Below are 26,633 nucleotides of genomic sequence, written 5' to 3' on the forward strand. Positions count from 1 at the left end.
TTCCAGAATCTCTGCCTTTACCCGTTGCCCTCTACTGTCCTCACTGTCACCCCAGATGCTAGCCCTCAGTACCCGACTCCAGCCCAGAGAACCTCTATCACCATAGAAACAATTTTGTGCTCATTTCTCTTCAAGAGAAAACCCCAAATCCACACTTGACAGTGTAGAACACACATAGTTAACGTCAGAAAGAGCCCATGGCTTCCAAGGTCTTCCCTGTTCTGTGGTGGAGGCTTCACAGCCATCGCTGATCTGGTGATGAGGCTCCCCGCGGGGGGTCCAGGATCTTGAGGGCCATTAACCAGCCTTGTCATATTGTCAAGTACCTTAAAAGCCCATCTTTTCTATGGCACTGTTCAAACATGACTGCACGCTTCCTCCTTCCTAGTTCATCTGAATACACAAATGCAGCTCAAAAAGACAGTGATCTACATGGCGGCGCTCCTGGCTCGGCTGCCAAACTTTCTCTGATTCTGACACCAGAGCAAATACAGTTTAGAGCCTGATACCTAAAGCTGTTGAAACTACAGAACCTATTCATAGGATATGCCGCCCTTCCTGCTCTTGGAGACAGGAACTGTTCAAGGAAGGAGTGGAAAGGGAGGTGGCCCCTTAAACAGGTCATCGGGCCAAGGCCTTGTGATACCCAATACTGGTTCTGTGCGTGACACAGCCCAGGATGAACACAGGACTCTGTCTGCAACTTGGACTCTGTAAGCTCTAAGAGACAATGTAATTTAATTTTAACAATAAAGAGGAGCCTAAGAAGTAAGATTTTGGTCAGTCAGTGTGAGGATCACTTGGAGTGTCTTATCAAGGCTCCCATGGCTTTGTTACTTCATCAAGTGTCAGATTAAAATTTTAGGACTCACAGAATGTAAAATGGAAAACGTCAAGTTTCACCTCCTTGAGAGGCCTCCTTAGACCCCCTCTCCCTAGCACCCACATCAGAAGCTCACGCATCTTCTCCCGAATTATCCTCAGCGCCTGCTCTGTGCCCCTTGTTGCCTTTAGTACCTGGCCCAAGATGGCGTTGAGGCGTTCTGATTCACAGTCCACCACCACCAGCCTCTCCTTTTTCTTCTCCAGGTCCTGAAAGAGCATCCGGTAGCCTTCTTCGGTGGTTGTCAGAATGTTGACAGCTGTCACCTGCCAGTTTTTCTCAGCAGCTGTATCCAAGACTCTCTGCAGGACTGACAGGCCTGCAGCGGAGGGGCGGACAGAGACACGTCAGCATTCACAGGTGACATCCGCTTCTGCCTGCCCTTGATGTAGCCCACCCCTCCTTCCACCAGGCACATTTAGCTACCTGTCTGCATCCACTTCCTAAGCCCACTTTCTCTGTGCACTCCCTGCTGTTTGCATCCACTTCCCTGAGTGGTCCCTGTTGTCCCCCACCCTGTTCCCGTAACAAGCTCAGTTCCTGCTCTCTGTGTGGCCGAATGCCGCAGAGGCAAGCGCCCGGTCCTTTTTGCTATTCTGTTTACAGAGCAGGGCAGACAATAAAAAGAACTTTTTGATTAAAAACCCCATAAAAGGTTCAGATCCAAAATACATGCTAAATGACTTCGACCAGCTTGCTTGCCTGTCTGAACTTTGATTTCTTTGAAGGTAAAGAGGTGACATCAATAGCGCCTGCCTCCCAGTGCTCTGATGAAGATGAGACAGGCATGCTGGGTGTGGGTTTCTGATATCTTAAGGGTTTCCTAAATGATACCTGCTTTTATTTGGGGACAGAGGTACTTTGGATGAGAAGATCCCAGACAAGCTCATGTATATGAACACTTATTTGGTCCCCAGTTAGTGGTGCCTTTTGGGGGAAGTTATGGAATCTTAGGAAGGTAGAGCCTTAGTAGAGGAAGTATGACCCTGGAAATGAGCAGTCAGGTTTTACAGCTTTGTCCTATTTCTGGGTCTCTCTCTCTCTGCTTCCCGCATGCAGATGCAATGGGGTTAAGTCCTGCTCCCTGCTCCCGCTGCCATGCCTTCCCCAGTCCCTCTGGGACTCTGAACCAAAACAAGCCCTTCCTTCTTTAAGATGCTTTTCTCAGGACATTTCATCGTGGCAGCAGAAAAGTAACCAATACAGGGAAATTTAGTAATTTTTTTAAATAGAACAGACCAACCTAGTATCTAAAGATAGCTGATAACTGTGAGGCAAATCTGTGAGATTTGGTTATGGCTCCAATAGCTAATACTTCATCACACAGTAGGTGTCCAGTAAATGTGTTCTCTATTTCCCCACTACTTTGATGAAGGTTGACTGTGCAGCGGGGCCTGTTTCTCAGCCCTACTGCTTTCTGCTCCCAGACTCCATGGTGCACTTGTTTGCTTTGGTGCAGTGAAGGACCAAAAACTTAGTGTCGTGTCTCAGTGAAAATGTACAGCTTACATTTCAGGGAGCCAGGGCCATATTGTTGGCAGAACTGGTCACTCTCAGTTCTCTGGGAGAGAATCTATTCTCTTGTCTCCCTAGTTCACATTTGTCTGCTCTCTCTGCTCATATCCTTTAGTGCGTGTCCCTGCTGTGGAACACATTCCACTCCTTCAGCCAATAGCATTTAAGATACCGGCCCCCTTGGGCATCGTCTCTTATACTGTAAATGCAGCTGGAAAGCGTGCACTCCCTCTCTTGCTTCTGGCTCTTGCATCCAGCCACTAGACTCTGTTCCTGTTTGCACAGAGGACTGTTATTTAGGACAGTGATCTGTAAGTTTCTCTTAAATAAATAACCCTTTATTATTCATAATTCTGAACTGAGAGGGGATTGTTTTGTGACTTCCTCCATCATGTCCCTTTTCATCTTCAAAGCCAGCAATGGTGGCCCAGGCTTCCTCATTCAACCTGACACCAAGTCTTCTGGCTCCCACTGTCACTGTCCAAGGTCAGCTAATGAGCAGCCCTGTTGCATCTATAACCTTAGCTCCATTTTGACCACAGCATTCACATGCTTTCCAGCTCCAGGGACAAGGACAGGGACATGGCGGGGGGTGGTGGAAGTAGATAGGTATTGTGCTTGTCACAGACAGCTTTTTTGCTGTCACATTGCAAATTAATCTTTTGTATGCATTTCAAGTCTAACTTCTAGTGACACTGTTAATCATTTCTATAGTGACCAATATGGCATCAGGCCCCAGGAAGCACCTCCAAATTGATTCTGATCTGATTTTCCACTTCGTATCATTTTCAGCATAAGTTGTGTTGTGTGAGTGAGCTCCACGTTTGCTGAGCCTTCACTGTGTGTTTGGCACTGTTTTGCTGACTTTTCTCTTTTAGTTACCGGGGATCTAGGAGGTCAGTCTTACTCTGATCCCTATTTTGAAGATATGGACACCAAATTTCATCATTCCACGATCACACAACCAGAAAATGGCACAATTCAGGGTCTGGGTTTTGAGATGGACACAGCCATTTGCATAGTGTGGGTTCTTTTGTAAGCCTAAGAAATTCCCTGTAGGGGCTACATTACACTTTTCTGGAGTTGCCACTCCTGATTTAATCCTTTATTATGTCACAAGGTTGTCCTGAAAGGGACCATTGGCAGATGACCCAAACAGTGGATGTCGTCCGAGAAGGGAAATCATTAAAATAGGGAGAGGCAAGAAGAGATCAAAGAAAATAGAAAGAAATAAATGCTTCTGTTCTTCCCTTTCTGGGCACCTACCTTTCTGAACAGCACCTTCTCCTCTGCCTATAAAACCATTTTATTCAGCCACCCTCCTATCCAAAGTCTCTAAGTTTCTCTGAGGGAAACTCTGCCAGGGAAGTGCTACCCTGCCTCTAGGCTTTCAAGTTCCAGCCCATTTATCTTATTACACTAGCAATGACAGTGTTCTTACAGGACGAGGCCATGCATAAGCAGGAGGCAGGGCAGGGCAAGCACACACCGTGGGGGTCAGAAGAAGAGTTCCTAGTTAGAGAATGAATGAGCAGAGAAAATAGGATGTAATACAGATGAAGCTAAGGACCATAAAGGTAGATGTGACAGATAAACTCACCCCAGCATAAAGAAGCTACACAGAGTAAAAAGTATGGGAACCAAATGGAAAATGTGATGTCAAAATTCAAAGGGAGCAGGAATAAAAAGGGTCTAGAGGATGACAATGGTGATGGCAGCAATGATGGCTGAGAGTGGTGATGATGATGTTCGGAGTGAGGGTGTTGCTATCACATGATGAGAGTGATGATGGTGATGGTAGCGATGATGATGATGATGATGATGATGATGATGGTGATGATATGATGACAAAGACGCTGATAAAGATGATGGTGATGATGCTGGTGGTGATGATGACGATGGTGGTGATGATATGATGACAATGACACTGATAAAGATGATGGTGATGATGCTGGTGGTGATGATGTGATGACCGTGATGCTGAATAAGATAATGGTAGTGATGATGGTGGTGGTGATGATGTGATGACAGTGATGCTGAATACAGTAATGGTGGTGATGATGATGGCAGGATGGTGGGATGCGGAAGTGGTGATGATGATGCTCATGATCATGGCAGTAGTGGTGATGATGATGGGATGATAGTGATGGTGATGGTGACAGTGGTGACAGTGATGGTGATGATGGTGCTGATGCTGTTGATGGTGAGGACGATATTGGTGACAGGGGATAACACATCTTGAGGGTAGTATTTGCTACATTGTAGGCAACGAACAAGCATGTTTCAGTCACTAGCACATAATACATTCTTGAGTAGTAACAGTTCATTTTCATTCCGGACATGAGGGAATGAAGGCATGGAGAATTTGACCCACTATGCAAGTGGTGACTCTGATGCATTAAGAACTTGCCCAGAGTCACAGGGCTGGTGAAGAGAGAGGCTAGGATTCAGATCTCAGTCTGTTTTATGCTCTATTAACCACATGGTGAGCTGTGATCCACTTTGCTGAAGACCCTGGACTTCAGAGACATGAGAGCTTGGGAATGGTAGGATGGCTTGATGGGTTAGATATCTCTCTCAGAGGATATATTTTCATGCTCTGAGTTAAATATTGGCCATCAAGAAATCATCGCACACAAATTAAGCACCTGGCTTGCTTCCCTGTGTGCTCTAAGAAGATAGAGGGGCATCACTATTCCTGCTGGTGATTTCTCTCCATCCCTCAACAAGGTCCTCTCCTTAACCCTTGGCTTACCCCGGTCAGCATCATAAATGTAGACAAAGGTCTGCCACTTGTAATGGTCGATGATGCTAATGAGAGCTTCCTGTAGTTCCGGACGCAGCTGAAGGACGAACTGATTGGATGTGTCAACGGGAAAGCTTGGAGTAATGAAGCACACGTGGAGGGCCCCACAGAAGGAGGTCAGCATGTTGACAGTCCTTCGTTCATAAAACCCAAAGATGGCATAGACTCCTTTGGAGAACTGGGAACAGACTAGAAAAGAAGATAAGAAAGGTTAGTGGGGGCTGGGAAGCCTCTCACTGGATAAGAGCTCTTGTTGCACAGCATAAAGACAGACCTGAGTTCAGATCCCAGCACTGGTGGAAACAGCCAGGTGTAATTTCAAATACCTGTAACCCCAGGTGTGGAGACATAACAATCCATGGGTCTTACTGGTCACTAGTCCAGGCAAAAATAGTCATCTCTAGGTCCAGTGAGAGGCCTTTGTATGAAGGGAATAAAGGCAGAGAGCAGCAGAGGGTGATACCCAATATCTTCCCTTCTGAACATGCGCCCATAGGTTCACACACTTGCATACATACGTGTACACACATGAATACCACCCCCAATGAATGAATAGAAGGTGCTGTAGACCAATGGCCAGATGGCTCAAGCAATCCATTTAACCCACCATCTCTTGCCGTCTGCTGTCTAGCCATCCACCCTACCAATCAGCCATCCACCAGTGCCTTCAAATGCCAATCTGGTCACCAGCTCATTGATGGTCCCATCTTTCCAATCTATGCATGCTTTCATTTGTTCAAACCCTCATCCATCTGTCCACAGTCAATGTTTATCCGATGCCTGTTATAGATCAGTGGTATCATGCTTATTGATTATAGTAGCCACACAGCCAAGCACATCTACATAATTAGCTCTTCTTGTCACCACAAGAACTGTGTTAAGAAAAGCACGACAGGGTCACTTTTCAGAGGGCAGATGGAAGCCGATGGTTGAAAGCGAATTTGTGCTGAGGAGATGGCGGAGTGAGTAAAATGTTGATGGTGCAAGTCGGGAGGAAGGCGGGAGTTTGAATCCCTGCGATGTGGAAGGCTGGGCACAGTAGTATGTGTGCCTGTAATCTTACTGCTTTACGGTTAGATGGGAGCTGAAGGCAGGAGAGTGTCTGGAATCTCTTGGGGCAGCTTGTCTGCACACACTGGCAAACAATAGAGAAAACCTATCTCAAGTAAGATAGAAGGAGAGATGAGCTTGTGGGACTGTCTTCAAACTTCCACGTGTGCATGCTCACAAACACAGGCACACACACAGTTAGCGGGCATGCTCATGCATGTATGTTCTAGGTCAAATCCAAGGTGGGTAGATATGCTGCCTGTGTGGTCACCTTTCATTTCTTTAGCCACGACTTACGGCGAAACTTAAACACTGCTCTAGGAAGGGCGGCAGCCTACTGTTGCTGCAGACATGGGTTTAGGGACACAAGTATTGATTTTCTCTGCCTTGCCCTTCCTCTCAGTGTAAGTCTGCTGATGTTCATGTTGCAATCATACATCTTGCTAGGAGATTTCCAGCCTTTTCAGACTATCAGCCAGAATAGTAGCTTGACTGTGTAAATATCTCCAAAGGATCCATTCCGTAGGATCCCAGCAGTTACCAGTGGGTGATTACACTGGTCCTTAGATGAGAATGTGATGGGAACAAGACCAAGGGCATGGGATTGAGCTGTCCCTCAGTCAGTCTGGACTCTTCACTTTTCTGTATGATACAGGATGGAGAGTTCACAGTCTTTGCTTCAGCTAGGGGACATCCAGACCTTCAATGTACGTCAACATATTGAGTCTTCAAAACTATTCCTAGAGAATTATTATTATTGTCAATATGCTTAATTTATTCTTTGAGAATTTCATGCATGATTACCTTGTATTTCAGTTATCTCCACCCCTGACACCTAAACTCCAACTCCTCCCAGCCTTTCTCAACACTTTGACAACATGCCCACTGACTGACAGATCTTCATCTAGACTGAACCATCATGAGATGTGACTCTAACCTGCTCCATGGCTGTCCCGAGAGCTGACAACGGTAATCATGGCCTATTTGATATTTTAAATTATTATCCATTATTCACATGCTCTATAATTATTAGGAAATGTTTTTTTGGATATTCTATGATTACCCTCAGAAAATTTTTCTAATTAAAATTTTAGTGGAGAAAAGAATAGGTCTTAGTACAATGGCATTTTCATACGTGTGTATTCTTGTATTTTGCTCATATGCACCTCCCACCTCATTGCCCTCTCGTCCTCTCTTGCTCTTCCCACTGGTCCCCTTACTCTCACTAAACAGTCAGCCGTCAGCACACAGTTTGAATCTAGATTCCTTGACAGAGAAAGCTTGAGATAACAGTCTTTCTTCTTCCTATTGCTCTCTCTCTGCTCATTAGATTCCTTTCTTCCTGCATGGACTCCCTTCGACCATCGGGTGCACATGGACACACACCCCACATACACATACATACATGTATACACAAGCACACACCTAAATACACACATACATGTGCATACAGTTTTAAATCATCTGGGTTACATGAGAGGCAGCACGGTGTATGTTTTTTAGCAGTGGAATCCATTCTCTCCCTGAAACTAAAGGAAGCGTATCAACTAAACAAACCAAAGGGAACAAAATACATCATTTCACTTCCTTTCGGTTCTGAGATTCCCACCACACACTGGAAAAGTCCCTGATGTCTGAGCAGGACCCAGAGTCTGAAAACTGCCCTGTTGACCTTTCCTGCCTTGCTCAGTCTCCTCACTCCCTGATTGGCCATCCTGGCTGTCACTCTGCATCTCCAGTCCAGTGGTTTTCTCTAGGGACTCTACTTTTTCTGGTTCCCTTCTAGCCTGCAGTACTGTTTCTCTCTCGCTGCAAAGAGCAATCCTCCTTCCCAAGCTGACTGCATCTCCTCCCCTCCCCACCCCCAGCCTACCACTTCACGGGCCTCTGCTCCCACTCCTTAGTCGCTGTATCTAAAACGACAGCCCTGACTGCTGTATGCATCTGGAGCTATTTTGCTCCACGCGGATTCTCTGAATGGAATAATTGCTTGTGTCCTGGAGCAAGCAGAGTGCTTGGAACACCATAGGTGCTTAATAAATATTTGATGCTGGAATGCACGCTGGATGCTTGAGGGGGAGTTTGTGTGCCCAGAGTAGGTGGTGGAAGGAGCAGGTCCCCTGGACCTCCTTCTCTGTTGCTTCTTCTGAGGTGGCTCCTTAGCTTCCTCCTCTCAAACTATTTTCTCTTTCTGCCTAATGAGACTCACTTTCTGTTCACAGCCCACAATAGGCACTGTCTTTAAATGTCTATTGTAATTACTAGACTCAGGTTTTCCATAAGTCTGGATTTTTTTTTCTACCGGGGAACTTGTGTTGTATATTATCCACCCATGTTAAATATAGATTTGTCAAAATGCACAATCCATCTTCCAGGGGTTAGTGTGCATAGGGTGCACATAAACCCTGTTAAAATATTATAATCCGCTCCAGGGTATTTTTAGGCTCCCTCCTCTCCCCTTGGGGCAGTGAAATACTGCCCTGTGCCGTGAGAATCCAGCTTCCAGACTTATCACCCTGCACCGCCTTCTCCTTTCACACATTCAGCCAGGTCTCTGGGGTCCTAGTGCCTGTGACAGTTTTTGCTAGAACTTTAGAAGTTGAGGAGGGGAAGAAGGGCTGTGTGGAGGGAGGGAAAAGAGAGGGTGGGGAGGGAAGGAAAAGAGGGGATAGGGAAGGAGATGGCTCTGCCTAAATCCTTAGACATAGCAGGCCATAACTTCCTTCTCAAATAACCTCCTGTTTTTTTCTTTAACAAATCTCTTTCATTAAAGTGGATTCTCTATCCTTTAGACTAAGAGTTTGTGATTTACCACTGTTTCCTAAAAGATTATAGAGTGGGGGATGACCTAGTTTATATTTCCTTGGGTGGGCCCCACCTTGCGGTCACTGAGCTCAGTCTTTTTACTTTGGTGGGCCTCCTCATTTCAGTTAAATCCCAGAGGAAGAAAAGGAGAGGGACAGAGGTAGAGGGAAGGGAAAGCGATGGGAGCGCAGAGAGAGAAAGGGAGAGGGAGAGAGGAGACTCCCCAGATCCCAGGCCTGTATGGAAGGGTAGTTATATCGTAAGGCATGGCTTTGGATCTGTGACAATAAATGGTCACAGCAGAGAAAAGGGCTCCGTAGAGCAAGGACTGGATTCGATGGCAGAAGACCCAGATGGTCCTCTCTTTCTTTTAAACATTATGAAGAACTTGGATGACCTTGAGCAAATTCAGTCTTCTTGGGGGTGGGTGTTTCTCAGCTATGAAACAATGGTTCAGACTCCGTCGTGTTCAGCTCCTCCAGGCACCAGCGCTCTAATGTCTGCTCTAATTGGCCGGAAAGTATTCAGTGATTCAACGTTTGAGCTGTTTGAAGCTCAGACAGTCAGGAACCCCCTTTGCAGCTCTTCAGTCCCAGAAGATGGTAGAGCTTTGGAGTCTTTCAATTCCACAGGATGGAGTGTTGCCACTAAGGCCAGAGCCTGCAGAGGCAGGAGTTTCATTTAAGATGCAACATTTGACCGGTAGTGTGAGTTAGCTGAGAGTAGATGAGAGGTTGGAAGACACATTCCCGATTCCTGGCTGTGACCACTCGGGATGAAGGAGCAGGAGTGTTTCCAAGCAGAAGCGGGACCCCACTGTCTGTGTTCCGGCTGAAGCACAGACTCCCAGCAGGCTGCATTGTGTGTGGGGTCTACAGCATAGGAACTCTTGGGAAGCACAGGAGCTGCTGGTATTTATCAGTGTGTGCTGGCGTTGAACCACTGATTCAGGGCTGAGGATATCTCTTCACACTGACTCTTTCTAGACCACAATGGAAAGTACAGGCTAGTGACCAGAACACATCAAAGACTGGACCTGAGAGTTCTGCTAGTCTGGCTAAGAAACACAAGTTCCCAAAATATTTGACATGCCACCTTCCCCTCTACAATGATGGAAGGAAATAGACCGGCCCACAGGTCAGCTTCAGGTTCTGAAAAATTCTTTCAAGTGCCCTTTGTCTGACCAGGTAAAAAGGCACTGCATTAGAGCCATATATATGGCTGTCTGTCTGTCTGTCTCTCTGTCTATCTACCTACCTATCTTCATCATCATCATCATCTAGATCTATTAACCCCTGTCTTGAATCTGTATCAACCTATCTCTAGCTACATATGTATCTATTCACCATGGTATGATCTTGATGTTATTTTATGTTTTCTCCATCCTGGGGAGATCATGCATGATTACACACACACACACTCTCTCTCTCTCTCTCTCTCTCTCTCTCTCTCTCTCTCTCTCTCTCTCTCCTCTTCCCACAAATGTCTCCATTGACCCATTTGTTCACCTCTAAGCAACCAGCTTCTGATGAGGCACCTATAGGACAATGGAGATGGATTGGTAAGCTTGACAGGACCCCAGCCTCAAACGATCAACATTCTGACAGTAGAAGGTAAAGGACAGTTGCCAGGAAACAGTTATAATAACAATAGAGTCTCAGTGTCTATCAGGGATGAATCCATTGTTCAGGTAGGGACATTGATCTTCAGCTTCAAGAGGAGGCTCAGTGGGTAAAGCGCTTGCTATGCTCTAACATGAGCTAAACCACTGGTACTCACAGAACAGTCCTGGTGTGGTGCTCTGCACCCGCAATACTAGCCCTAGGGAGTCAAGGATAGGGAGGTGCAAGGATCCCTGGGATGTGTTGACTTCTGGTGTCAGGGGATCAGTGAATTAAAGATGCAGTGAAAGACTGCCTCAAAAACTGAGATGGAGAGAGATTGAGGAAGATGCTTGATGTCAACAATGTCTGGTCTGTGTTCACACTACACACACACACACACACACACACACACACACACACACACACAGGAGCAGGAGGGCGAGTATCACTAGAATGATATAAAGAGACCTCAACCAAAGATGTCAACAACGTCTGGTCTGTGTACACACTACACACACACACACACACACACACAGGAGCAGGAGGGCGAGTATCACTAGAATGATATAAAGAGACTTCAACCAAAGCAGTTACTGTCTACAAAGCAAATTCCAGGGGTAAGGAAGGAATAACAGGCACAAAGGTCCTGTGAGACCATGGAGATTTGGGATCCTGTTGCTGTGCCCAGTGCAAGGCCCCTGCCTCCAGGACAGTCTGCAGGAGAGCACATCCAACAACTGGAGGAAGTGAAAATCGAGGCCAGGGCTCTCCTTCGGGGAGACACAGGGCAGGAAAAGTCCCAAGCTGTTCAGTGTGGCAGCCCTGGCCAGGCTGCCACTCACAGGGGCCCTTTGATAGTCTTGCCTGGTTGCAGTACCATCCACTTAGTATCAATAAATCTCCGAGCCTGGCCACTGTCCCTGACAGCTCCCTCCATGGGAGGGAACTCCCTGTATCAGCTGCTTTGTAATTGTCACTTCCTTTAAAACCTCTCTCTCTGACATTTCTCCTTGGCTCCTGGCTTCAATCCCTGGAAGTGTGTCAGCCTCATAGAAAATACTGGATAATGAGGTGACGGGGACAGTTTCCTTTTGGGGGAGGGAACTCCAGCATATACATATGTGGGAGGATGTGTAGACACTCACTGCCCCCCTCCCCACCACCACATACACCTGAGCAACTCCACCCTTTCAGTTTGGACTCTCGTTCAACTCTAATGGTTTGCCAAATTAAACCTGCTTTGTGTCTGTCACTCAGAGGACAGTGCCCCGCCCCCTTCCATGCTCTGGCTCTAGTCCTGACCCATGCAGAATTACCACATACTCGTTCCCATTCCCTCTGAACAAAACCACACTCACTGAGGATGCTGAGACACATTTGGAGCATCTCTGTCACCTAAGAGGCAAACCCTCTCCAGGTCTCTGATACAGTTAACCACCATTTACTGTTGCAAGAAAATTGAGATATTGTTAGGACCCCAGACAAGCCTGCTTCTGGCCTTCCTGGGGATTCTTAATGACTTCAGCAAGTCCCACGTCAAGGGAAATCATGGAGGAGCCTGAGGATACTGAACAAACGGTCCTACTTGCTCTAACAGCCAGTGCTGACTGAGTGCTGGCCACAGGCCAGGATGTGTGCTGGCTGTCCAGGGAAAGTAGCGGTTTATCCACCTGCAGAGGAGCATTAGAGCAGCCGCAGAGGGCAACGTAGACTGGGGTACAGGACCTGGCACAACACTGGAGGTGAACAGGGACCTACTAAGTACCCGCGACCTACTAAGCCCAGGCACCTCACTTGGTGCCGGTATTTCTTCTCTCGGTTTGCTGGCATCTCTCTTCAGCCAGACCCAAGAGCCCTGACTGGATGACTGCCGAGGAGCCAGCTTCCTCTGAGCAGTTTGAGCATTTACTGTCCAGCTGGAGAACTGATGACCGGGCCCAGGAGGCCGATGGGATGTGACTGTATATGAGGCTGAGAATTAGAAACAGGCCAGGCTCACTGGCTGTGCAATCTAAATTCACTGTGTGGGTGTCTTGCTGAAGGAAAGGGGCGGGGCAGACTGACTGAGGAGCCTTGGCTTCTGATGCTTCAGAACTCAGTGGGGCTAAGAGCTGTCCCCACAGAGACGCTGGCCTGGCGCTGATTGTTCTCCATTCTGAGTTGTACTGGAAACATCTGGATGATGAGGTCCTTCTCCCTTCCCTCCTTCACACCTTCATCTCACCCCTTTCCCTCCTTCCCTTCCTCCCTCTCTCCCTCTTTCCCACTCTCCTTCCCTTCCTCCTTTTCTCCCTCCCTCCTTCCCTCCTTCTTTTCTCCCTCCTTCCTTTTCATCTCTCTTTCCCTTTCTCCCCCCTCCCACCCTTCTTCTCATCTCCTTCCCCTGCCTTCCTTCCTCTTTCCCGCCACCTCTTCCTTCCTTTCCTCTTCCTCCTGCCCCTCCTCCCCTCCTTTTCTCTTTCTCTCCTCTCCCTCTTCCTTCTTCCCTCCTTCACTAGAGCTTTCCTATGCACTAGAGGCGTGTATGTGGCTCTAAAGGAAAGAATGTTCTATTTCTTCTTAGTTTACTCATCTGGCAAATGTCCATTGAACATGCACTGTGTGTTGGGCAGAAAGAAGGTGCCGGGTTCCGAGAGGCTGTGACAGGTCAGTGTCGCAGGTGGTGAAAAAATTCCCAAGATAGAAAAGGGAGAAGTGGAGAGTTTGTTAGATACCCTGTGGCCTCCTGCAGTGGGCAAGTCAGCAGAGATGGTCTACACAGAGACGTCCCAAGGGTTGTCTTTATGGAGTAAGAGTTCTATGCGGACAGCCGGGCAGAGTCTCAGTGCATTGGTTTATCCAGGTTAGTAGTGGTCTGGCCTTGAGGCAATGGCAGTCTTGTCCCCAGCCTCTTAGCCTAATCTAGTATCCCCAACATGGGGGTGAACACTGGATACACACTCTCCGCCATCATGGAGTCTGTGGTCCCAAAGGAGTGAGCGCTACCACAGTCGTAGAGGGTCATTCTGAATGCTGCAGCTGTTACAAAGAAAATATGAGACCAGGAGAGGGGGCGGGCTGCTTCTAACAGGTGGCCAAGGAGCCCCTCTATAGCAGCTGTGACTGAGTGGAAAAATCATCATGGTGAAGAGCTGGTTAGGCAAGGGGCCAGACGAGAAGCTGCATGTAGAGGGACGGAAGCCCTGGGGAGAGCTCAGCAACAAGATGTAAGCCGGAAAGTACAAAAAGGACCTGAGCCGGAGCTCAGTGGTGCTGAACTTGCCTATCATGTGTGAGACTCTGGATCCATCATCAGGTGTGTGTGTGTGTGTGTGTGTGTGTGTGTGTGTGTGTGTGTGTGTAGACATAAAGACAGAGATAGAAATATAGATAGATAGATGATCGATAGATAGATAGACAGACAGACAGACAGACAGATAGGTGCACTTGCATGTGTAATACCCTGTCTCCATCATCATATGTTTGTGTCTGTAGAGGAGAGAGGTGGGGTGCACCTGCATAGCATGTGTGGACCCCAGCTTTCATCCTCAGGGATGTGTATGTGTAGAGACGGGAGATGACCATGTGAACCTGATACAGGGAAAGAATGGAGTGGCTGGGTGAGGATGGAGAAAAGGCAAGCTTGTAGCTGTGTGTAGGGCTAAAGGATTAAAGCTCTTCAAGGTCCAGGCCACTCAGTGTGTGACATGGGAAGCTGCAGAATTCTCGCTTCAGTCTGAGAAGGTCAGCACTGGCTCATTGCACAGTCTTCCAACCCTGTGATTGTATAGTGGAAGCTACACGACAAGACACTCTGGATGGAAGGACTGTGCTGAGTCAATGGGACAGTTTGAAAATAGGAATGGGCACGTATGATTTGCTTATATTGAGCTTACCAGCTCTGGACTCTCTTGAGTTCAAGAATCGGTGTCTCTGGCCATTGGCAGGCCCTAGACTGGGCAGCCCTCCTGCCTACTGCTCTCTTTCCCTCCAAGCCTTTTCACTAAAATTGCACTGCTGTCCATGAAGTATGTATCTGAGGAGTTCTATCTGTGACACAGGCTTTGTTAGTGTGTGCTCTTGGAAGACAAGAAAGGAAATAGACGGAAGCAAACAAGATAAAAATGCGTTGGGTAGCTACAGAGCCTCAGAGAATCCAGAGACCCGTAGCATCTCCACCATTTGTGTCAGGATGTCACACACATGTTTTTTGGAATGTCACCATTGCCCTGGCCTCTTGTGTGAACAGCTTCATACAGATCAAGATTGCTCAGGGCATGGGTTACCCAAACGGCCAAAGGAAGCAGGTAAGTAGCCCTTTTACTAGGCACAGCGAAGGGGAAGTGCAGGTCCTGTGAGGCAGAAGGGCATACCAACCAACAGATTGCTTCAGAATTTCACACTGCTTCTACTCCATACGGCAGAGCTGAAGATCAAGCTAGGAGATTCACGAATGACACACACTTCGAAGCACTGAGTATTCAATAACATGACATATCTGATCCTACCATTGTTGTCTACACCCTGTGGGCTGAACTCTGAGATAGAGAAATGAGAGACACGTATGGTACCCTGCTTTTATAAAGACTGCATTATTCTTTACAACTCCTACAGGGACTTGCACAATGATTGTACAGTACTTTTGGTACATGGATCAATGAATAAATGCTGATATCAAGATAAGGATGTTTAAAATGTGTGTGTGCATGTGTGTGTGTGTGTGTGTGTGTGTGTGTATACGCACATACAGAGGCCAGAGGTGTCTTCCTTGATCACTCTTTATCTTAAATGTTGAGGCAAGGTCTCTCTCTTTAAAACCAGAGGTCACTGATTAGCTTGCTCCAGGGAATCCCATCTCTGCCTCATGAGAATTAGGGCTATACTTGGCTTTTATGTCTGCCTGATGTTTACATGGGTTCTGGAAATTTGAACCCTGGTCCTCATATTTGAATGGCTCATGTTTCACCCACTAAGTCATCTCCACTGTCTCCAAGATGTATTCTTGACTATTGACCCCTTCTCTCTTCCATAAAGTCTCTTGCATGGGATGGACTCATTGTTTACACATTTTCAAAGGACGTTCTGTAGGTGTCTTTTCTCCTGCAACTAAGGCAAGGCTTCACAGAATGTAAAGATTGCGGCTTTTCTTGGTGCATGAAATGCACCAGATCCTGTGCATACCAGTTGAGGGATAAACACAAGCATGCCTGGTGATGCCGCTTTCCCGCATTATTCTAAGAGAGGTCATCACCTACACCTGTGGGTCTAGGCGGAAGGGATGCAAGGCCTTGGGTGTGTCAGCCAGCACTCTTGGAGGTCATTTCTTGTCAGCTTGGATTGACAGGATGAGGATGCTACTCTCAGGCTGGGGCTGGACCCCGGCCAAGTCTGACGTATTCCTCCCACAACAGCCGTGCTCCCTCGGCATGGAGGGTTCACATCCCCTTACATAACTCAGCCCTTATGATGCCGAATGGGCTCGGAAGGAAGGATGTTCACACTGCATGGAAAACGACTTGGCCTGGACCATACACATATAGACTGTCATGGGAAGAGAGTCTGTTAAGGCTGGGGCATACGATGCACACTGTCCCTGACTCATCATCCACTCAGGAGCAAGAACTCACAGGGTCATAGATTTTAGTGCTGAAGGTAACCGGCCTTAAGGGACTACTGACCTAGAAAAATCTTCCTACCAGACAGCTAGCCGATTGACTACACTTTAAGCTTTATTTCATTTGCATATGTTTAGAATATGAACAACGTGCGTCGAGATTCTCACTGGTAGAGCCTCTCGCCTCCCTTGCTGGTGGGTGTGTGATGTTGTCTGCTGGTGACCTTGATGCTCCAGGTGGCTGGCACTGCTGGCAACACTGTTGTTCTTATTTTTCACCGTGGTTGTGTCACGTACCCAGGATTTACTTCCGGTCTAATGCTGCTCTAGGTAAATGTGTGCTTGCTCCTTCACTCCCCTCAACAGGGCTGTGATTCACGTTTTCTTTTCCATGCGTGACGAAGCTGAACTCAAGGAGATTAGTTAATCCTCTGTGATTCGGTCCAAAGGTACAGGATGAAGTTAGCATAGGAATGCAGGTCTGTCCCACTCTGTGACCTGTGCTATGAAGGTGTGCCAACACAGCCAGAACTCTCCTTCTCTGCATCATAAAAACAGACAACTTCAAGCAACCATGGTACCGCTGTGTGCCAACACTATGCCAAGTATGTTTTACAAACACTAACTTAATAGTTACTAATGGGAAACGAGGCACAGGGGTAGAACCAAGGGCCTCACATATGCTAGGCACTCTAGTTTCCTGCCTGCTACTGCGATAAAATATTCTGATTAAAAACCTTGTGGAGGGGACTGGAGAGATGACTCAGCGGTTAAGAGCATTGCCTGTTCTTCCAAAGGTCCTGAGTTCAATTCCCAGCAGCCACATGGTGGCTCACAACCATCTGTAATGAGGTCTGGTGCCCTCTTTCTGGCCTGCAGGCATACACACAGACAGAATATTATATACATAATAAATAAATAAATAAATAAATAATTTAAGAAAAATCTTGTGGAGAAAAGGATTGCCTCATCTTACACTTCCAGGGAACAGTCCATCACTGCAGGAAGTCAGGAACCTGACGCAGAAACCGCAGAGGAATGTTGTTTGCTCGCTAACTCACTGGCTTATGCTAGGTTAGCATTTTCCCTCAGCCTAGCACTGCCTGGCACAGGAATGGTGTGGTCCACAGTAGGTCCGGCCCTCCTACAGCCATTTATAATCAAGACCATCCCTCACATGAATCCACACAGGCTAATCTGATCTAGAAAATTCCTCAACTGAGAATGTCTTCTCTCAGATGACTCAGTTGACCATCAAGGGTAACTAGTACACTAGGCAAGAAGTCTATCACTGGGAAACACCCTCAGCCCTAATATTAATACTGAAAGATATAGTTATTGCTCTACCTTATAGATAGCAAACTGAGCTTGACTGACCCACCCAAGGTCACACAGTCATTCTGTAGAAGACTAAGAATTCAGGCGCCGTGGTTCGATCACAGGCATACTCTATGACTCTTGCTTCTCACCCATTCATTTCCCCCCTCATAAACACCTTGTAAATTGAGCAAGCAAAGAGTAATGACTCCTGAGTCCACATACAGTTGAGAAAGGGGCCAGGGACCATGAAGACATGACTGTGCCCATGTCTCTTTTTGACGACTTATGGTCACTATGACGACTAAAGTACACTCTTTACAACGTGAGGAGAGGAGGCAAGGGAAAGGGGCTTGAGAGGGCCAAAGCTCATGAACGGACTCTTAGTTGCAAGAGGGCTGCCTCTTACTGCCCCCTGTGTAAGTGTCAATGGGTCCCCTAAGCTCTTGGAAGGACACCAGCTATGAACACATAAGGGCAATAATGAGCCAGATCAGTATAGAAGTTCTCAGTTCGTTTTCGGTCCCATCCCCTAGTGGACAGGTTTGTACTAGAGGATCCATTACAGTGTCCCCTCTGCTGTTGGTCTGCTCTGATGAGATGGCAGAGGAGATCCCATCTTGAGTGGAAATGCACGTTCAGAAATTTGTACAGAAAGTTGTTATATGTCAGGGAGCATGAAGCATTGTACTTGAGCCCTGGGAGGCCAAGGTGTAGGCAGGTTTGTTGGCCTGCCAATTCTGTGAATTGAAGGGCTTGGTCTGTAAGCTAAGCAAGGAGTTCTTGTTTGGAATCAGATACGGGCTGGGATTGGAAGTAGACCTCAACAAGGACCTTTCTTGGGCTGAATTCAGGGGCCAAGATTGTGACTGCAGTCTAAGATAGGGTGAGCACTCATGATTCTCATGTGGGGCAGGGGTTGGAATTCACTGTGGGGCCCTGGTGTGGGATCACACCCACCTAGTTCTAGGAACTAGTGTGTGAGCAAGCTAGAAGAGGAGGAGGCAAGGACATCATCCAAGGGAAGGGGACTTGGGCGAAACCAGTTTCCTAACTGCCTCTCTCTTTGGCTCCATCCCCCTCAACTCCCAATCACTAAGCGTCTTTTGCTGGTTCTTGAAGGCACCATCACTATGAGGACAGGGTGAATCATTCATTAAGTGAAGTAGACTGCCCCTTTGAGTGCATTAATTCCCGTTTTCTGAGTGAACAGGGAAAAAAAAAAAAACAGCCTCTTGTTTCTTATTTGCTATTCTCTCCCTGTGAAAATCATACTTGCAAATGCATTTTCTCTAGCCAAGCAGCAAGCATGCATGGCTGCGTACACCTGTCAATTTGATTGGCAGCTGTCAGTCAGGACTAAAGTTTCCTAACATCTGAAATGCCAGTCTAAAGGTGCCCTTAACAGCAAAATCCACCTTCTTCCTAGAGAACTTGGCGAGGCTGGTAGGGAAAAAGGGGAGGAGTGAGGATGCCATTGACAGAAACTTCCCAGATCTTAAAACTAAATCACATGGTCAGACCCAAATTCCTGTTGCATATAGATCTGAATTTGCTCCAGACTCCACCTCAGTTGATTTCCAAGCTGTAAACACTAATCACGTTGAGGGTACCCACAAAAGAAGGCTGAACTGCTTTCTTTCTGCCGAGAAGAGTTGGCTGCTTAGTCTTCCTATGCCTACAGTTTCTCTTGATGGGTGTGAAGAATTGTAAGCTTCAGGCTTCTGGATTCTCCCAGATTTGCTCTCAGCCTGAGAGCATCCTCCTCCTGAGCTACACACTGGTCATTCTCTTACCATTTTTTACAGTCTTAGAACTTTTGCAGAAGACCACTTGGGAGCATCTTTGCATAATATTCACAATGCCCTGGAATCAATTTCTAGCACCACACAAACTGGGAATGGTGGCACATGCCTGTAATCCCAGTATTTAAGAAGTGGGGGGAGAGAGGATGAGGTGATCCTTAGACACATAGTAAGTTGGAGGCTAGTCTGGGCTGTGTGAGACCCTGCCTACTCATTCCTTAGATACCTTATTCCTTTTTTATTCTTCAAATCCCAGCTTGAATGTTCCCCCTTTTCATTCTTTATCTTAGTATCTTGTTTATCTCCATTGTAGCTTATTTCTATCTTTGTTTTGTTTAATTTTTAAAATTTAATCTCATAATATTCATGAGGACAGAAGTCACTCTATTTTTTTCTCAAAGTTTATTAAAATACAAAAGTCTCCATTTCCGCCCCTCCTCCCAACCCCCTCCCACTCCCCCCACTCCCTCCCCTCCTCCCTCTCCATCCCCAAGAGCAGTCACTCTATTTTATCTGCTGTTAGTGTTCTAGACTTTACACCAGGCCAGACACTGGGAAAACACAACAGGGCTGTGTTGAGAGGAATGAGTGGAATGGTGGGTGGGTGGATGGAATGAGTGGGTGGGTAGATGGGTGGATAGATGGGGGCATATGAATAGATGGATGAATGGGTGGGTGAGTTGATAGATGGATGTGTGGACGAAGAGGATGGAGAAATGAATTGATGGATGGATGGGTAGATGGATGGATGGATGGCTAGACAGGTGACCAAGCAAGCCATGGTTTCTCTCTGTGGCCTTAGAGAAGTCATTTTTCTTGGGAATTCATTTCATTATTTGTGGTGTGGGATTCAAGTGGCTCTTATGCTCTGCAACTCTCCCATCGTTCACACAGAACTTTACAGAAGGGTAAGTTGAGGCATGAAACCAGGGAACACAGACTGCCCAGCCTTGGGCGTTCCTACTCAGATCTTGACAATCACTGGAACAGAAACCAGCAGCTCCTCAGAACTCTGTATTTAGTGCCGTTTATACCATCATGTGAATGTTTTTCCAGGTTCCTCAGAACATGTCAAGAAATAGCTCCACCTGAGAAGCAATCCAGGAGCCTGGGGTTTCGGAAGAAATTCCAAGAATAGCAGTGGATCTTCTTGTATGCATCGTCTTCCTAGGCCCCATGAAAATGAAGCTCTCTGGAGTGTGTGACTGCAGGGAAAACTTCAGTTCAAATGAACCTGGCAGCAAAGAGCATGCCAAGAAAGCAAGAAAGGAAGATGCGGCCTGTGCAGCAGGTGAGAAGCTGGTGGGAAGCAGCGCAAGGAAGTGTGCCATCGTCTTGCTTCTGTGTGAGAGCCCCAGAGGCCTTCCTGGAGAAGGAGCTTGACTCAGGTTCTCATCTTCTCTCCAAACAGCCTACACTGCGGCAGGGAGAGAGCTGCTTCCTCTCAGGCCACCATACTTCTACAATGCTCCTCAGAATTGTCCTTCAACCCAGGAAGCCCTGGCATATCCTTTGAGATCCAGTTAGATGTGGATTCCCGTAGAAAACCTTCCAGAAAATGTCATTCCTCCCTTCCTGTTCTGATGCACTTTCTCAGCATTTGTCTTTAGGAGACCATGAACACCTTTAGGGAAAGGCTTGCTTGTAAAGATTCTGAGCTTAGCTCTGGCTTTGACATAGGCACACTGTTGGATGTATGTTGATTTGCTTACCTGTGGCACCAGGTTGCCAGCACCTGCTTACATGCAATGAGGCTCAAAGCCTGGAGTCAGATTGCCCAAGACCTAAACTCACTGTTATGCACAGTAAATAGGGGAGCCGTTGTTTTTTTCACATGGCACAACCCAAGTATGGGGTGGGCAGCCTTCTCTACATGACCTTCCTGGATTTCGAAAGCTTGCTCTGAGTTGCACAGCCGGTAAATACCAAACAAGAGAAAATTAACCACCTGCCTGGGGCCCTTGTAGGGATTTCCCTCTATGCAATCACACAAGAGTTTCAAAAAATTAGCTTGAAGTTTGACTACATTAATGGCTTATCCCACAAAATTGTGAATAGAATTTATTTATCTTTTAAATTAATTTTTAACTGCATCCTCTATTTATCCTTTGAAAATCCTGTAAACATACGTAAAGCATCCTGATCATACTCACCCCTCCCTCTTTTCACACACCTTCAACATTTCCTTGTCCTATTTTCATGTGTTCCCCATTTTTTAAATCATCTACCGAGACCAATTAGCACTGCCTATTGGAATGTTCACTGATCTTGTTGACTTGATCTGACACAGGTAGCCGCAGCTGCCATGTTTCAGGAGTACAATGGCCCTGCCATGTCTGGAAAACACCATTTCGTGGCATTCCTCCTCATCCTCCAATTCTCACTGTCTTGACTTCATGCTGTCCCATGATGGTCCCAGAACCTCGAGGGGATGGAGATGCAGACACAGATGTCTCATTCAGGGTTAAGTCCTTGATAGTCACGTATGCTCAGCAGGGTCCTGGCTAGTTTTATGTCATCTGAAAGGAGGGCACCTCAATTGAGAAAATGCCTCCAGAAGACCCAGCTGTAGGGCTTTTTGTTAATTTGTGATTGATGTGGGAAGTTCCAGGCTATTGTGGGTGATGCCATCCCTGAGCTGGGGGTTCTGGAATCTATAAGAAAAGAAGCTGGGAAAGCCATGAGGAACAAGGCAGTAAGCAGCCCTCCTCTGCGACTTCTACATCAGCCCCAGCCTCCAGGTTCCTACCCTTTTGAGTTTCTGCCCTCCCTGCTTTTTGATGATGAACTGTTCAATGGAACTATGAATGAAATAAACCCTTTCCTCACCAAGTTGCTGTCGGTCATGGTGTTTCCTCACAACAACAGTAACACTAATTAAGACAAGCCCTTTGTCCTCTTTCGAGTCTCAACCTTGACTGCTGCTGACTGCAGAGAGAAGCTTCTTTGGCCAAGGCTTAGAGCAGAACTAATTGGGCATGATTTCCTTCCTGTGGAGCAGGACTTGTTTCCAACTATGAGCAATTGGTGACTCTGATAATCTTTATGCCACTACTGCACCCATGGACACATCTTGCCTGGTACTGTAGCATGCTTGTGTGTGTGTGCACGCGCGGGGCGGTGGGGGTGCTATGCCGTGCTGTAGCATGTGTGTGGAGGTCAGAGAACAACTCTCGGGAGTTTTATTTCTCCTTTACCATGTGGAATCTGAGGATAGAACTCAGTTGGTCAGTCCTATGTACATGAGCCTTTCATTGCCAGTCTGTCTCACCAGGCTGAGATTACTTTTTAAGAGGTCATATGCTTAGAGGATGAGGAGACAGCCCCGTCAAAAAGTTGTTTGACATGTAAGCATGAGGACTTGAATTTAGATCCCCAAAATCCACAGAAAAGGCCCGGCACCTCAAATTCAAGAGGTTGGGAAGTAGAGACAAAGGATACCTGGACCTTGGTCAGGAAGACTAGTTAATTTACTCAGCTCTAGGTTCAGTGAGTCTCTCAAAGAGTAAGATGGAGAGGGATTGAGAACACTTGGGGCCACTGGCTTTTACACACACACACACACACACACACCACAGATTCTTCAGCCAGGCATGACAGTGAGCATCAGTAATATCAACACTTGGGAGGTGGAGACGGGAACATCTCTGAGTTCAAGGTTGGTCTGGACTATATGGTAATACCATTGTCTCAAAACTACAAAAGCAAAACAAAATAAATCAAAAGGCATTACAAATTTAGGCAATGCAGTGGCCTTCCACTTTATGTACCTGACTTCAATTACCTGTAGATGGAAACTGGCTAAAGTACATTTCTCCTTGTGTGCAGACTTTCTTCCTATCACTTTCTGAATGCTACATTATTACAGTAATTTACATAGTGTCTATTCTGCATTCAAGACATAGGAGGATGTGAATCAGTTATATGTAAACACTGAGTTATTTACATAAAGGGCTTGCTTGTTTCATATCCACAAGCTCCAAGAGCCAATGCTGTTCCCATTTCCCATTTTCTCTGCTCCCACAGCACAGGGCTCTGCGCCTCTGCTCACACACAGACCTACTTTATGGGTCCTTGACTACATCACTTTATCCCTGTCACACCTCACCCAGAGTCCCTCCTTTTACCCCGGGGAAGTTGCACAGCAGCCTGAACTTTCTCTTGGAAGCAGAAGCCGCTCATTCCTAACAGCTCCCCAGAGCCCTCAGGGTTTCTTCCTCACGCTTCCAGGGAAGCTTCTACCCCAGTCGGAATCTTCCTTCTGTTGCCTGTGGTTCCGGTTCTGTGGCATCTAGAGGCTTTCTTTGGTCCAGCTTCCTCGCCCTCATCATTTCCCCACCTTTGCTTGGCTGCCTTCTTCCTTTGCTTCAAGGACTACCCTAAGTAGGTCACACTGCTGCTTCCTGTCACAGCTCTTCACTCAAGTCATAATTACGGTAGCAGCCCTTTCATCTCTGCAATGGGGACAGCAATTAGATTATTTGAGAAAGATGGTTTAGGCCAGAGAGCTGCAGAAAGCGATGCATGGCAGGGATCTTTGTTCAGCTTGAGATGCCTAGGTGCACATGTATTCGATGGTCTTTTGATGTCCCGGGAGCCTGAAGACACTTATAAAACAAATGGAAGCCCGGAATATATTTTGTGCTTTTCCTCAGCCTTTAATAGTTGCTTTACATGTAACAAATGTTACGATGTTTTTGGTGAATGATCTAAGAGCCATTCAAAAGTATTCAAATCAGTTTCCAAAGAAATACTTTTTTTTTTTTGATTCCCATTTCACTGGATTTCACATATTCCAGTTGCATTGCCCAAGGACAATGAGAGGACAGAAGTAGACATAGGTTTGGAATCAGAACTGCCGCCCTCCACACCGCCAACAACTTTAAGAATTAGAATGGCAGGCTGGGAGAGAAGAGACCATGGGATTTCAACTCCTCGGAGCCTCAGTTTGGGCACATGGTGAAGTCAAGCACTGTGAATTGAAAGGTTTCCCCCGTGGAGGGTAAAGTGAAACTCTTTAGTACCAGGCATCCAAGGAAACTTAGGAGACCCAGGAAACTCCTAAAGTTACAGGATTCACAAGGCCCCACGCCTGTGTTACATAAGCAATGAGTAACTGTTAGGGGTTGGAGATTCTTCGGTGGAGCTGCCTGCAAGATGTGCAGAAAGTGTCCCAGATGTGGCTGCTGCAAGTCATCCCCCATTCTGGGGTGAGGCTCTTTCCTATGACTCAGCTGCCTTTGAGTCACCCATATTTAGTCTCCCCCCCGTCTCTGTTGCTGTGATAAATTACTCTGACAAAAACGTAACTTAGTGGAGAAAGTAACTTAGGCTAAAATATGCAGGGGCATCAACCACGGAGTCTTCATGGGCTAAGTAAGCTAGCTCTCTACCTGTGAGCTGCACCCCGAATTCAGCAGATTCTTTTCCCTTTTCTTATTCGTCTCATGGCTCCAGGTTACAGCCCATCAGTGCAGAGATAGGAAGGTGGCAGGAATGTCAAACATCTGCCAACATCACCCCACAGTCAGAACCAGAGAGGAATGACACACGTCTGCTCAGTGCTCAGTCGGCTTTCTCTGCTCTTACAGTCTACTAGGGAGTCATGTTGCCTGCTTTCAGGCCAGATACCCCACATCAACTAAGGCAGCCAAGACAACACCAGAAAGACATAGCCATAAGTCAACCTGATCTGGACAATCCCTCATCACTCTTTCAAGGTGAGTTTAGGTTGTGTCAAGTTGACAATTAAAACTGTCACCATGAGCCTCAATAAACTCATCAATTCACTGAACTAGACTTGGGTGGAAGCATTCTTTGGTTTGTTCATGGTGTGCTGTCTGGGGAGGGTAGATGTTCGCCTGTTCCCCAGGCAAAGTCACTCAGCGGTGGAAGGAGTCCAGGATGTAGTGACCCATAAGGGCTGACGAGAGATTCCTCATCACAATTAACCAGAGCGGGTGGCTTGTTGCCTGTGTGTGTGAGCCCACAGAAGGGGATCCGTTTCACCTTGCCTGAAGCTCAGAGAGTTTAGACCCATTCTTGCTCCTTCAAGGTTATCTCACAGGAGGTTTGACTCAGGTAATGGGTAATAACTGGATGTTTTGACCTAGGGTGTGGTCAAAGTTTTGCGTATTCAGAAGGTATTACTTTGTTCTTTGTATCTTGGTAAAGAAGTGTCTTGCCTTCCCCTTCCTCTTAGGATTGGAGTATACAAAGCCTATGAGAAATAAACACAGGGCGAATCTCAGCATTTACAAGATGCCCTCCCAACTCTATCCTGTGTCTCTGCCGTTTGTGACTCTGTTTCTTTCTACCTGCCATTTCTTAATCCTCACACTTCCCTCCAAGTACAGACAAATAAGCCAAGTGGGACCCGGCTGATATCACCTGGACATAGGATATGGCAACTGTGTTTGTCCCCGTTTAGGCTAAAATGCGTGGTGGAATGAAACATGGAGTTTCCATGTGCTGGGAAAACCAGCTCTCTATCTATGAGCTCACCGCAGCCTCAGCAGATCCCTTTCTCCTTTTCTAGCACTCCTGACTGATGTATGGACCAGTCCTCGGACTGAGAAGTACAACAGATGCCAAGTGAACTAATGAGAGAGTAGACTACTTCCTTCCTTAAGAGTTCTGTTTCTTTCTGTGTAATAAGGCAGTGTAAGCTCGGTTATGACCATATCCCAATTCTGCAAGAACCTAAGCTACATCTCATATATTTTGTATTCTTTCCTCTGTAGGTTTCACATAGACACAGGGTTACACATTACTGACCCTTCCGGACACACCACATGACTCCCACCATGCCATGCCACTGTCTGTCTTCCAAGGGAGACCATTTCCTTGTTTTAAATAACTCTCCCTCAGCAACACACCCACCCCATCCTCAGTCTCCTCCATGAAATATAAAGCAGAGGCAACTCTGACTATGGGCTGTGTACTAGAGCCATGGAATCTGTTCATGGGGCTTCTACATAGACCTGGCGTTTCTCTGAGTGCGGGTGAGCTGAGGTGGGCAGTTCACGCTTGCCTTGCGCAAGGCTTTAAGTAAATGTCTTTCCCTTCAGTGTTGTGATCCAGCCTTTCCAGGGCTCAGAGTGAGCCAAGCACTTACGTGAGGCCTCAGAAAGGCCTGCATGTGTTCTCCAGCTCACAGAAACCCTGGGTGTACACTACAACAGCGGATATGTATTAATAAGCAATGGACTTCTATTTGCCATTAGTATATTTCCTTCCATATCTCTTTCAATTA

The 26,633-nt window shown here is 46.8% G+C and overlaps 1 protein-coding gene and 1 long non-coding RNA gene across 3 annotated transcripts in view; one reads left to right on the forward strand and one right to left on the reverse strand.

The window, feature by feature from the left end:
* Gria1 (glutamate ionotropic receptor AMPA type subunit 1) overlaps nucleotides 1-26,633 on the reverse strand; it is a 319,398-nt gene that overhangs the window by 142,419 nt on the left and 150,346 nt on the right. For both annotated transcript variants that reach the window (XM_048437744.3, XM_048437743.3), the window contains exons 3-4: nucleotides 5,154-5,393; nucleotides 1,018-1,202 (exon numbers count right to left, since the gene is read on the reverse strand). In XM_048437744.3, coding sequence (XP_048293701.1) covers nucleotides 1,018-1,202; nucleotides 5,154-5,393 — 425 coding nt within the window. The remainder of the gene's footprint in view (nucleotides 1-1,017; nucleotides 1,203-5,153; nucleotides 5,394-26,633) is intronic.
* On the forward strand, nucleotides 1,108-22,210 carry LOC148120961 (uncharacterized). The gene is made up of 4 exons (XR_015738870.1): nucleotides 1,108-1,243; nucleotides 7,071-7,223; nucleotides 20,435-20,669; nucleotides 20,790-22,210. It is a non-coding gene; the product is annotated as an uncharacterized LOC148120961 (long non-coding RNA).

This window comes from Myodes glareolus, chromosome 9, assembly GCF_982192425.1.
Source record: "Myodes glareolus chromosome 9, mMyoGla1.1, whole genome shotgun sequence".
NCBI lineage: Eukaryota > Metazoa > Chordata > Mammalia > Rodentia > Cricetidae > Myodes > Myodes glareolus.